Genomic DNA, 12473 nt, shown 5'->3' on the forward strand with positions numbered 1-12473 from the left:
AGCAGCAGCAGCATACATGGTTTTACAGATTTCTCTACTATGTACTATTTGAGCTGTTTTTCAAGTTCAGTTCAAAAGAAAGTAACATTCAGAGGGGATTGTTAAAACACACAATCATCTTCATTTGTAGTATTTTTTCAACTCTTCAAAATAGTAATTAATCCAGATATGATATCTTTTTGTAAAGTTGGCAATGAAGACATCTGCAAAAAACCTTTGGTGTGAATTTAGGAGTAATTTAGAATTAATCTTAACAATGGCTTATTTTACTGTGTCTTATTTCTCTTCTGATAAGCAGTGTCTTTCAAGAGTTGGCTTCCTCTTGAAATGTTTTAATTATCCTTTTTTTTTTTCCTTTCCCAATGATCTCTTTTACATAAAAAAGCTCCTCCAAGGGAGCTGACAGAAGAAGAAAAACAGCAGATCCTTCACTCAGAGGAGTTTCTCATCTTTTTTGATCGGACAATACGGGTAATTGAAAGAGCCCTGGCAGAAGACTCCGATATCTTCTTTGACTACAGTGGTCGAGAATTGGAGGAAAAAGACGGGTTAGTTTCTTGTGTGCAGTTAAAATAAAAATACTGTGATAAGTTATCTGTTGCTTCTAAACTCATTTATGTTTTGAGTAGGCAAGTTGCAAGCCTGACAAATCAGAAGAGACTGAAATTCCAGAGCTGATCTTGCTGAACAGCTCTGACTAAGGGCTTTGGTTATGATTTCTGGCTTAGAGTTTCCCTGTAATTATCATGTGCTTCGGTGAAATGCTTTTGAACTTGATATCTGGGGGACAGTCCAGGTGATAGAGACTGGTAGAGTCATGTACATTGTCCTCTGAGAAAACATCCTTATAAGCAGTAAGAGGAGATTTACGTTATATCCAGGAGATGTAGTTTTGATGTCTAAGCAAACAGGAAGCTGAGGAAAATAAACATGAGATCCAGGAGAACCTTAACTGACGTGCAAGGCAACAGAGACTGGCAACTTTTTCCTCTCTTGATACCGTAAGCTTATGTATATATGCCTTTTAGGAAACACATGTGCAGGCGTAAATTTACAGATTAAAAAAACTTGCCTATAAACCTATGGCCCCAAACAACTTGCCCTGTGACTTCAACATGTGCATTGTCAACCATCTTCACATGGATAATAGGAGGCACTTTATGAGCTTTATAAAAAGACAGAACTGATGTTCAGCCACCAATTTCTCTTGGCCAGGAACAATATGAAAAGATGAGATCCCCTGCCGTTTTCATCAGACCTGACATTTTACTACTTCTAAAATTCAAATACATTGTCAAAGGCCAACCTGTCGTCACTGAAGATGCTCAAGGCCATGTAAACAGGTTCGAGAAGGAGTTCTGAAAATGTTCTTAACAGTTGATAGTATTGATAGACTGTATCAAAGAGACAGTATTTTGAATATACATGTTATATTTGTTTAATTTTAAAAAGCCATTCCTCTCCGGCTCACTTAATATTCTGAGTCCTGTTTCCCTCTGGGTACCGGGCACAGTATTATCTTCGGTGTATGTACCTCTTGGGGCTTCCCAGGTTGCGCTAGTGGTGAAGAACCCGCCTGCCAATGCAGGAGATGCAAAGGACGTGGGTTTGATCCCTGGGTGGGGAAGATCCCCTGGAGGAGGAAATGGCAACCTAGTCCAGGATTCTTGCCTGGGAAATCCCATCGACAGAGGAGCCTGGCGGGCCACAGCAGTGGGGTCGAAAAGAGTCAGACATGACTGAGTGACTGACACTGTACTTACTTGTCTGAGTTTGCAAAGGTGGAGCTGAGGAAGAGTTAGCTAGGGGAGAAAAAGTCGTAATAAGTTAGCTCTGTGGAACCCAAATACTTAGCCTGAGATCAAGTCACCCAATCGGACAAGTGGTGCAGGGTGCAAGGCAATAGAACAGAAAAATAAGGTGAGCGGGGAGGAATTCCTGAACTGAGGCCCGAGGAGTCTAGATAGCTTTTTATGTGGATCCAGTAACTGCTGACACAGAACAAGTATGACCCAACTTAAACATGCAGTCTTGTGGAGCAAATGTATGATTAGTGCAGAGTTCTTCAGAGGATGTCTATGGCCAGTTGACTATCAGCCAAAAAAAAAAAAAAAAAACACTGGCCAAAGTGTAATCTTCCCCTGCTGCTGCTGCTGCTAAGTTGCTTCAGTCGTGTCCGACTCTGTGCGATCCCACAGACGGCATCCCACCAGGCTCCCCGTCCCTGGGATTCTCCAGGCAAGAACACTGGAGTGGGTTGCCATTTCCTTCTCCAATGCATGAAAGTGAAAAGTGAAAGTGAAGTCGCTCAGTCGTGTCCGACTCTTAGCAACCCCATGGACTGCAGCCCGTCTGTGTTAAGTATCTACAGTGTTTGGTGAATCCCTCACCCCGCCCGCCCCTCAGCAGGCCTGTCTCGAGGTAGAACTTTTCACCTGCTATTGTAAAATTGTAAAATTGTAAAATCGGTAAAACACCAATTATAGGTAAAGTGAAACATGCGTATCACTTCTGGTCTAAGGCCAGATAAGTTGACACTGATGTCAAAGAATCTCCCAGTGTGCTGGGAGATTTCTTGTAAACTCTGCTTCAAGGCAGAACTTTTTAGGGGAAGGAGAATGCTTTAGAACTGGTCAGGATGGGAACCTGAAACAAATTTGACATTTCACACCAGGCTTGGAACAACATGTGGAAACCTCATCTGGGCCAGGTAAGAGAGAGCTTTGCATGAAGGAGACCACCTTTAGTGGTCATTTATGATCAGCGTTTGCTCTCTGAATTGATGCTTTGGCTTCAGAGTATTGTGTGCCATGCTCTTGCCATTTCGTTCTTTCAATATGAGCAGTAGAGATAGAACCCCATTTTGAAGCATCTTACTTGTCTTTGATCTTTCAACCCTCCTAGGGATGTCCAGGCTGGAGCCAACCTTTCTTTCAATCGTCAGTTCTACGATGAGCATTGGTCCAAGCATCGAGTCGTCACTTGTATGGACTGGTCTCTCCAGGTAAGAATTGTTGTTGGGTCGGGACAAACTGGACTTGTGTTCGAGTGGCATTTGTATTACAATAAGTAAGAGAGAATTGCCTCGCTACTTTGGATGTGTTCACTGACCCACAATTTTCTTGTATGCTATGGTTTTCTTTCTTATCTTGCTGAAGTTTTAGTTTAAATTTGCACTGTGTTATTCATATCCATTGAGTACTTATTCTGTGCCAGGTACCAGCCCAGAAGCCAGGCCATTCTTTCCATGAAACCACTCTCACTAAGGTCGCCAGTGATTTCCTATTTGTCAAATCCTATGGATATGTTTAAGCCTTCATCTACCCTGACCTCTCTTTGTCACCCAGCTTTGCAAACTTCTAAAAATATTCTCCTTCCACTGAGTTCTACAACTCGACTCTCTTCTAGTTCTTGAACTCCCCTAAGATTTATTTTTTTCCTCTTCTACCCTGTGATCCTCCTGGTCATGCTCTCAGTCTCTCTTCTGGATGCTCTCTCTGTGGGAAGAGATCTCTTCCACTGCTGCTGACTCAACCATCACATGGGCAGCCTTTTTCTATCCCCACCCAAGATCCCTCCTGAATTCCACTTTACACCCCAAAGAGACAGATCCATTCAGGTGTCCCATAGAATGGCAGATGCATCACTAACTCATTTCCACACATCCGAAGTCCTTTTTTGACTACTCTGCTGCTGCTGCTCCTCCTAAGTCGCTTCAGTCGTGTCCGACTCTGTGCAACCCCATAGACGGCAGCCCACCAGGCTCCCCCGTCCCTGGGATTCTCCAGGCAAGAACACTAGAGTAGGTTGCCATTTCCTTCTCCAATGCATGAAAGTGAAAAGTGAAAGTGAAGTTGCTCAGTCTTGTCCGATTCTTAGCGACCCCATGGACTGCAGCCCACTAGGCTCCTCTGTCCATGGGATTTTCCAGGCAAGAGTACTGGAGTGGGGTGCCATTGCCTTCTCCGTTTTGCCTACTCTAAACGCTGAATATTCATAGGAAGGACTGATGCTGAAGCTGAAGCTCTAATACTTTGGCCACCTGATGCAAAGAGCTAACTAATTGGAAAAGACCCTGGTGCTGGGAAAGATTGAAGGCGGAGGAGAAGGGGGTGACAGAGGACAAGATGGTTGGATAGCATTACCAACTCAACAGACATGAGTTTAGGAGATGGTGTAGGACAGGGAGGCCTGCCATGCTGCAGTTCATGGGGTCACAAGGAGTCGGACATGACTTAGCAACTGAACAAAAACAACAATTCTGTGTAAAGCCATCACAATTTACCCAAGGGCCTAAAAAAACCTTTCATCATTAACATTAAAAACTTCCTCTCCTTTATCTCCTAGACTTACTCTGTCACCCAGACTGTCCATTTCTCTACTCCTTTATTCATTATCTTACACTTGTAGTATTGCCAATCTTCTTATGGTCTTTCTACACCCAAACTTGTCCACCTATAGTTTTCTGTCTAGACATCTAGCCAAATAATCTTTCTAAAATACAGATCTGATCACTTTACTCCCTGGATTAGAACTCCCTGTTGCCTGTAAGAGGGAAAAAAAAAAAAAAGCAAACTAAACTCCCTAGTGTAGCATTCCTAATGAAAGCACTGAACTCCCTGGTATAACGTTCCTAGGGAAAGCAGGCAGATTCACCAAAAGCCAGTTTGCTGAATGGCCAACTCACTTGGTGTGTCACTGACCCAGCAGTGAGAAGTTAAATAATGCACACCGAGGCACACAGTGAACTGTGGTGCGGGCAGGGTATGAACTCACGTGATCTAACTCACGAGCCTGTGTTCTGGGTGATCGTGCCATGTTCCCTCCAGTAATGACAATGATATAACAGCAGTGAGGGAGCTAGGAATGATAAACACTGGGCACTTATACACAGCACATTTTCTACTTTCTTTTAATCTGTGCTTTTATTGGGAATAGTAATCATGGCTAGCTTCTTTCTCTTTTTTTCAATTTTGGCTTCACTGGGTCTTCACTGTGGTGCCCGGGCTTCTCTAGTCACAATGCTCAGGCTTCTCTTGTTGCAGAGCACGGGCACAGGCTCAGTAGTCAAGGCACACAGGTGTCTTGAGTTACAACATGTGGGCTTAGTTGCTCGCAGGCACGTGGAATCTTAGTGCTCCAACCAGGGATTGAACCCACATCCCCTGTATCGGAAGGCAGATTCTCAACCACTGAATCACCAGGGAAGTCCCCATGGCTAGCTTTTAATTTGTGCTTCTTATATGCTAAGCACTGTGCCAGCTACTCTGAAGGCATTATTTTATTTCACCCTCGTAACATCAAGCTTCCTGGGCGGTGCTAGTGGTAAAGAACCTGCCTGCCAATGCAGGAGACATAAGAGATGCAGATTTGATCCCTGGGTCAGGAAGATTCCCTGCAGGAGGGCATGGCAACCCACTCCAGTATTCTTGCCTGAGGAATCCCAGGGACAGATAACCCTGGCGGGCTGAAAAGTCAAAGAGGTTCTAAGTGCTGAATGACGTAGGGCTGATAGCAAGCGCTTTCAGGGTTCAGTGGAGATCGGAGTCTGTGCCTCTGGTTGGACAGGGTGTCTTAGAAGACTGGGATTAGAGAAAGGGAGGGGAGAAGAGAGTGTTCCCGGCAGAGCAGTGAAGCGGATGATGTGAAGAGCCTCATGTAATCGTGCTGGGGAACAGAACACTGAAGAGGAATGTAATCCCCCGCAACCAGACTGTCAACAGCCGCAAAGTGGGCGAGTGTTCTCTCCTCTTGACTCTCCTCTTACATCCGAACAAGAGAGCATGCAGGGCACAGTTGTGCAGAGGCCGATGCAGGCAGGGGTGCACCCGGCCGCTTCCTGCCAGCCAGCACGTGGGTGGTCTGTGAGCACGCTTGGTCGTGTGTGCAGAAATCAGATCCAAGGTGGAGGAAACAGTGCGGCTTCTTCGCTTGTTCACAGTCTGGAGATTGCACGGGAACCTTATGGGACACATTCCTCAAGGGCAGCTTTTACTGAGTCCCCGGGTCTGCTGGTAACGCTCCTGGAGGAGGTGGTGGGACCCTCGCCGGTAGGGCTGGTCCCCACCTGGCCTCGGCATGCGGTGGACATCTCCCTGTTGCCCTCGGGTAGATGTGTCTCCACACAGGATCTTGCGTATTGTTCTTGTTGCTGGAAGTGAAACTGGAAAGGGCAGAAGTTCCACCATAGAGACTCTACATCGATTTTCCTCCATTTTTGTGTAATCTGTCATCTGCAGTGTGGGGAAGGGGTTTGCAATTCTGAAGACTGTATTTTATATGGAGCATAAGAAAAAGGAATGAGAATCCTTAGTTCCAGAGTAGCATTGACATATATACACTCCCATGTATGCAATAGGTAGCTAGTGGAAAAGCTGCTGTATAAGACAGGGAGCTCAGCTCCAGGCTCTGCGAGGATAAAGGGGCGGGGTGGGGTTGGAAGGGAGGCTCTAGAAGGAAGGGCTAACTGTATACATAGGACTGATTTATGTTGTTGTATGGCAGAAACCAACACAACATTGTAAAGCCATTATCCTCCAATTAAAAATAAATTTTAAAAAAGGATAATAAAGGAATTTGATGAACACAACACTGAAGAACCCCTAGTTCCTACATCGTAACAATTTAGTGGAGTTCAAAAGACCAAGTTTACATACTTATGGGATGAAGAGACTTTCTGAGTAAATCTATATGGAATCCAGTGATGTTCAGAAAGAGGAAAAGGCCAGAGGCATAGTCTTTGAGTCCAGTAGAGGCGTGTGTACTTATGGGTGCAACAGAATGGAAGAGGGGGGCGGCGGGAGGAAGAAAGCATAAGATTCCTGCATAGCTTCACTTTGAGCTCCTGGATCAAAGGCCTCCTTGGTCTTCTTCTAAACAAGAACACTTTAACTTTGCAATATTTGCAAAATAGCCACCAGTCATTAGCTCCTGAAGGACATTTGGGCACTTGAGGAATTATGTCAACTTTGCTGTTCATCAAATATTGTTTAACAGAGGGAGTCAATAATACTGTCCTCATTTAACATGACAGATGTGACAGTTGTAAACAAAACCAGATTTATGATCTTCCTCCCACCCTATATATTCCTCTCACATGTGACTTGCATCCTCTAACCTTGGAGTCATTCAGGATGCAAACATAAGTCATCTTTTTTATTGAAGTATAGTTGATTTTCAATGTTGTGTTACTTTCTGATGTACAGCAAAGTTATACATATATGTGTGTGTTCTTTTTTCTGTTATTTTTCATTTTGGTTTCTCACAGGATATTGAACGCAGCTCCCTGTGCTATACAGTAGGATGTTGTTGTTTATTCATTCTATACATAATAGCTTACATCTGCTGGCACCAACTTCCCTCTATTCCTCCCCCACTTCCCCTTCAACCATGCCCCCCTTCAAATAATCTTTGATAGCTCATTTAATTGCCAAACCCAGTCAAATTTATGGTAGCAAAAAGACCCCCACTGTCACCAACTCAAATCTACTTACATGTAGAATCGATACCCACTTTATGTCATGCCATCTTCTTCTTGCTTGTATCAGGAAATAGCTTCCTATCTGGTCTTCCTGCCTCAATTCTCTACACTGTTAAATCATTACATACTTTTCCCAGGTTACTATTTGTAATGATTACCTATTTGCTCTCAATGTCACCTTGAGCAAGTCACCTGACTTCTCTTGGCTTAAGTTTCCTCATTCCCAAAATAGTCATCAAACTTCAGTCCCGTGCTTATTGTATTAAATGAGTGAATGTACTTTAAAAACTTAGACTTTAATAAAGTGTCTAGTATAGTAAAGAAGGCAATGGCATCCCACTCCAGTACTCTTGCCTGGAAAATCCCATGGATGGAGGAGCCTGGTGGGCTGCAGTCCATGGGGTCGAAGAGTCGGACACGACTGAGCGACTTCCCTTTCACTTTTCACTTTCATGCATTGGAGAAGGAAATGGCAACCCACTCCAGTGTTCTTGCCTGGTGAATCCCAGGGACGGGGTAGACTGGCAGGCTGCCGTCTATGGGGTCGCACAGAGTCTGACACGACTGAAGCGACTTCGCAGCAGTATAGTAAAAGTGCTCAATAAATGTGGCATAGTAGTGAAAGTAGTGGTCTAATTAGAAATATTAGCAATTGCAGAGTATGACTCCCAGCATAAAGTCTAAAATCATCAGCCTGTATTCAGTGACTTCTGTGGGAATGTCTTGAAGCATCTCCAGCCCTTTAATCTTTTTCATCTCTTCGCCTAACCTACCTCCCAGCCAGGTGCTATAACCTAAGTGTTTTCTGAATGTGTTCTCCATTGCATTAGTTAAGAAAAATTTACCCCTGGCTACCTTCAGCATAGAGGGAAATGTATTCTAGTCACTAGGGTACTCAGGGAATCCCGGGAAAAGACAAAGAGCTGGGACCCAGGAGTATAAATCTGGGCAGCTTGAGAGGCTTCACCAGTTGGATGCTGTCATTACCTGACTCATTTGCAACCCAGGGAGTCTGTGTCTCAGTTCAGAGTTTACAGTGACCAAGGTAGAGAATGTGACTGCCTGAGCTGGGGTGAATGAACGATCCCTGGGAAGTTTGACGCCTGTGTATTGACAAACTTTACAGTGACCAAGGTAGAGAATGTGATTGCCCGAGCTGGGGTGAATGAGTGATCCCTGGGAAGTTTGACGCCTGTGTATTGAGGTAGTTTCCAAGGATTGGGAGAATGATTGTGAACCAGGCCAATATCCAAGAGAAATCTCCTGCATCAATGTTTGTGCCCTTGTCTCTACTCTTCTCTTTCTGCTCTCCTAATCACTTTCCCATTGACAGGGCCCTGGCAATCTCATTTCTTCTCAGAAGTCCTTTTCAATATCTCTCCCTGGCATAACCACATTCCCCCTGAAGTGTCTATTTTATCCTCTGTGCTTTGATAGAACTCCTTTCCTGTCTCCATCTTAGCTTGCTCTGCTTTTCTATTTGTGTTGCAGTTTTTCATACGCATGACTCACCTTCTACTAAATGGTGAGCGCCTATAAAGCAGAGCACGTTACTGTTAATATTCTTGTCCTGCGTTTTGTTTAATGTTTTCTCATTGTGGTAAAAGTCACGTAATGTAACACGTACTATTTTAACCATATTTAACTGTACAGTTCAGTGGCGCTAAGTACATTCACATTGTTGTACAGCTCTCACCATCATCCACCTCCTGAATTTTTCACCTTCCTAAACTGAAATTCTGTCTCCATTAAACACTAAGTCCCTGTTGCCCCTCCCCACTCCCCACCCCCAGCTCCTGAAATCTACCAGTGTGCTTTCTGTCTTGTCCCACGTTTTACTTATCACCAGTGGCTTACATAGGCTTCCCTGGTGGAAGAATCTGCCTGCAATGCAGGAGACTTGGGTTCAATCCCTGGATTGGGAAGATCCCCAGTGTGCTTTCTGTCTTGTCCCACGTTTTACTTATCACCAGTGGCTTACATAGGCTTCCCTGGTGGAAGAATCTGCCTGCAATGCAGGAGACTTGGGTTCAATCCCTGGATTGGGAAGATCCCCTGGAGGAGGAAATGGCAACCCACTCCAGTATTCTTGCCTGGAGAATCCCATGGACAGAGGAGCCTGGTGGGTTACAGTCCATGATGTTGCAAAGAGTTGGATATGACTGAGTGACTAATACACTTCAGTGCCTTACATATGCTTGGGGGCCACTTGAGGCATGCCACAGTGTAAGAGACATGGTCTTGAAACAAATAGACTTCAAGCAGGATCTCACTTTGTCATTTATTAGCAACTTAACTTGGAACAAATTCCTTACCCAGTTTCTTACCTGGGCTGCTTTGTCTGTAGAAATGGGAAAACCCATTGCTTACTTTAGAGAACTGCAAGAATCAAATGAGTGAACATGTCACCCAGCCCCTTGCTGGATGCATAATGAACACGTAAAGCATGTTGGTTCCTTCCTCGCTAGTAAATGTCAGATTTTATTTTTTTATAAGAACAAACAGCTTGAGAGCAGATCTGGCAATTTCCGAGTAAAATTCCCCTAGGTTAATTATTAGATAATTCAGCCCTGTGAATAATCACAAACTTCCCAGTAGTTGGTATTCTCCTTAAAATAATAATTTTAATATTTAAATAATCATGCAGAGAATGACTACTTTTTGCTGGAAAATAAAATATTGATTAGTCATGTTCAAACAAACATACTAGAGGAGACTTTGAAATCATAAACACTTTCATGACTTAAGAGTTAATCAGTATCTTTATGCCTTTTGATCCCAGTTACAAAAATTACACCAAGAGCATTCACTGGTATTTGAAGAAAACTCTCCCTGTTTTCTAAAGGGGTTTTTAAGCCCAATAATTTAAGATTTTTTTTTAAAGTGGGAGCCAGCGATGAGACCCAGATGTGAAGCTGTGGGATATTATTCCAGACGCATCTGGCTGCTCATTGGCCACTGTGGTAGTGGTGTGGATGTTTATAGAGCTGCCTTTTCACATGTGACATAGTTAAACTTCAGATGGACAGTCTGGAGACTTCTGTGTTTATCTGGATGTTAGTTTCTTTGAATGGGCTTTGAATCAAAGGCCTTTCTTAATAGGCCTTTGATTCATCCGCTGAGGAGTGTTTTCTAATAAAGAATGATTACTTCCCCTGGTGGCCGCATACATGTGTCTCGTTGCAGGCTTATACTTCCTCTGCACCAACTGGCAAGTTGTAACTCTCTGTAGCTTTCTTAAGCTGGGGGAGTTCAAAGAATGAATAAAACACATAGACTCAGGCTTAATTATTTTTGATAGGGAAAAAAAAAAGCTGATGTTCAAATTTTTACTGACAAACTTATGTTACATATATACAGTATAGTGAATAAGAAGGAAAAGAACTAAATTACCCATGAGCAGAGAGTGGTATGATCAGCTATAATCCTGATAATCGTGATAGTATATTTAATGGGGCTGCCTTATGGAAATCCCGGGTAGGAATGACGTTTTCATAAAATGTACTCTAACTCAAAAATACCTCTGGTGAGATTCAACCTATTTATTTCTAATGCTGAACATAGAGTTCATGTATGGTGAGTAGGTATTTCTACTTGCTATAGAGTCCTCTTAGTTATTTTACTACTTGAGTTTCTTTTACTTGAGCTTTTAATTGTTGGCATTATTTAACAAAGGATTAAAGATAGGATCTTGCTGCTGAGCATAGGGTCACTAACATAAAAAAGAGTATTTGTAATTCAGGAGATTTTGGCACAAGTTTCTCATGCTAGGACTTACTAGGCCTGGATTTGGAGGTCAATAAAACCAAGCCCCTACACAAAGAGCTTACAGTCTAGTCATGGGCATAGACCGGGAAAAGCCATAATACAATTTGACACGTGCCTTCATAGGAGGACATACGTAATGCTAAGGGGGCTGATGAGAGACAATGAGGGGTGGTGAATGATTAGGTAGGATTGTCTGGAGGACTTGATGCCTACATGGAGTCTTAATGAATAAGTTAATAATGTAACCAACACAGGAGAGGCTTTTCAATGAGAGTGAGTGTCAACTCATGGTACAGAGCCTGTACCTATGAACCTCAGAACTAGCCCAGTGAGGCTGGGTCATAGCTAGGGGTTGGGAGGAAAGAGGGTAGGTTGTAAGAGATTAGGCAGAAAAGTAGAAGCTAACAGAAAACGTGTGCTCAGTTGCTCAGTCGCGTCCAACTCCTTGCAACCCCATGGACTGTAGCTCTCCAGGCTCCTCTGTCCATGGGATTTTTCCAGGCAGGAATACTGGAGTGGGTTGCCATTTCCTCCTCCAAGAACAGATCATGAAGGGTCCTAAATGACCTAGATTTTATCTTGAAAGTAATGATGAGCCATTAAGCTATTCTAAGCAGAGAAGTGACTTAGTCAAATACATGTTTTGTAAAGTCATATTGACAAAGGATGGAGAGTGGAGTAAGTGAGGGTGGGGCCTGGCAAGCCTAGAAGCAGAAAGTCATTTAAAATGCTGTTGTCTTCATCCAGACAAGAAATTCATTTAGGAGGCTCTGACCTTAAGGATAGAAAGAAGCATACATTTGAAAGGTATTGAGGAAGTACTGAAACAGCACACAGAGAAGAAAGAGGGAGGAGTAAAAATGAACATGAGTGTCTGGCCCAGACAGTCAAAGTCCTAATGTGATGAATGTTGAAACGTTGGAAGAGTAATAGGTTTTTGTAGAAGGCAGCAAGCTCACTTTTCTGTGCATTGCATCTGATGTGTCTATGTACAGCCTTGAGAAATCTGCAGCAGCTGTAAAATATACACCTTAGAGAGAGATCAAGCCCAGAGATAAATATTTGAACATTGTCAGTATATGAACGCTAATTAAAGCTATTGATGAGATCACCAGGGAAGAATGTGTAAACAGAGACCAACAAGAGGACAGAAAACAGCCCCAGCCCCCCATAGGTAATAGAAGGAACTGTAGAGGCTAAAAACAGTGGTTCAGAAGAGTGGGAG

General features: G+C 43.4%; 1 protein-coding gene across 7 annotated transcripts in view; it reads left to right on the forward strand.

Annotated features, from left to right (window-relative positions):
- DYNC1I1 (dynein cytoplasmic 1 intermediate chain 1) overlaps positions 1-12473 on the forward strand; it is a 379184-nt gene that overhangs the window by 231626 nt on the left and 135085 nt on the right. For all 7 annotated transcript variants that reach the window (XM_061413501.1, XM_061413502.1, XM_061413499.1 and 4 more), the window contains 2 exons: positions 386-548; positions 2905-3004. In XM_061413501.1, the coding sequence (XP_061269485.1) occupies positions 386-548; positions 2905-3004 (263 nt within the window). The remainder of the gene's footprint in view (positions 1-385; positions 549-2904; positions 3005-12473) is intronic.

The sequence above is a fragment of the Bos javanicus genome, chromosome 4, assembly GCF_032452875.1.
Source record: "Bos javanicus breed banteng chromosome 4, ARS-OSU_banteng_1.0, whole genome shotgun sequence".
In the NCBI taxonomy this organism is placed as follows: Eukaryota; Metazoa; Chordata; class Mammalia; order Artiodactyla; family Bovidae; genus Bos; species Bos javanicus.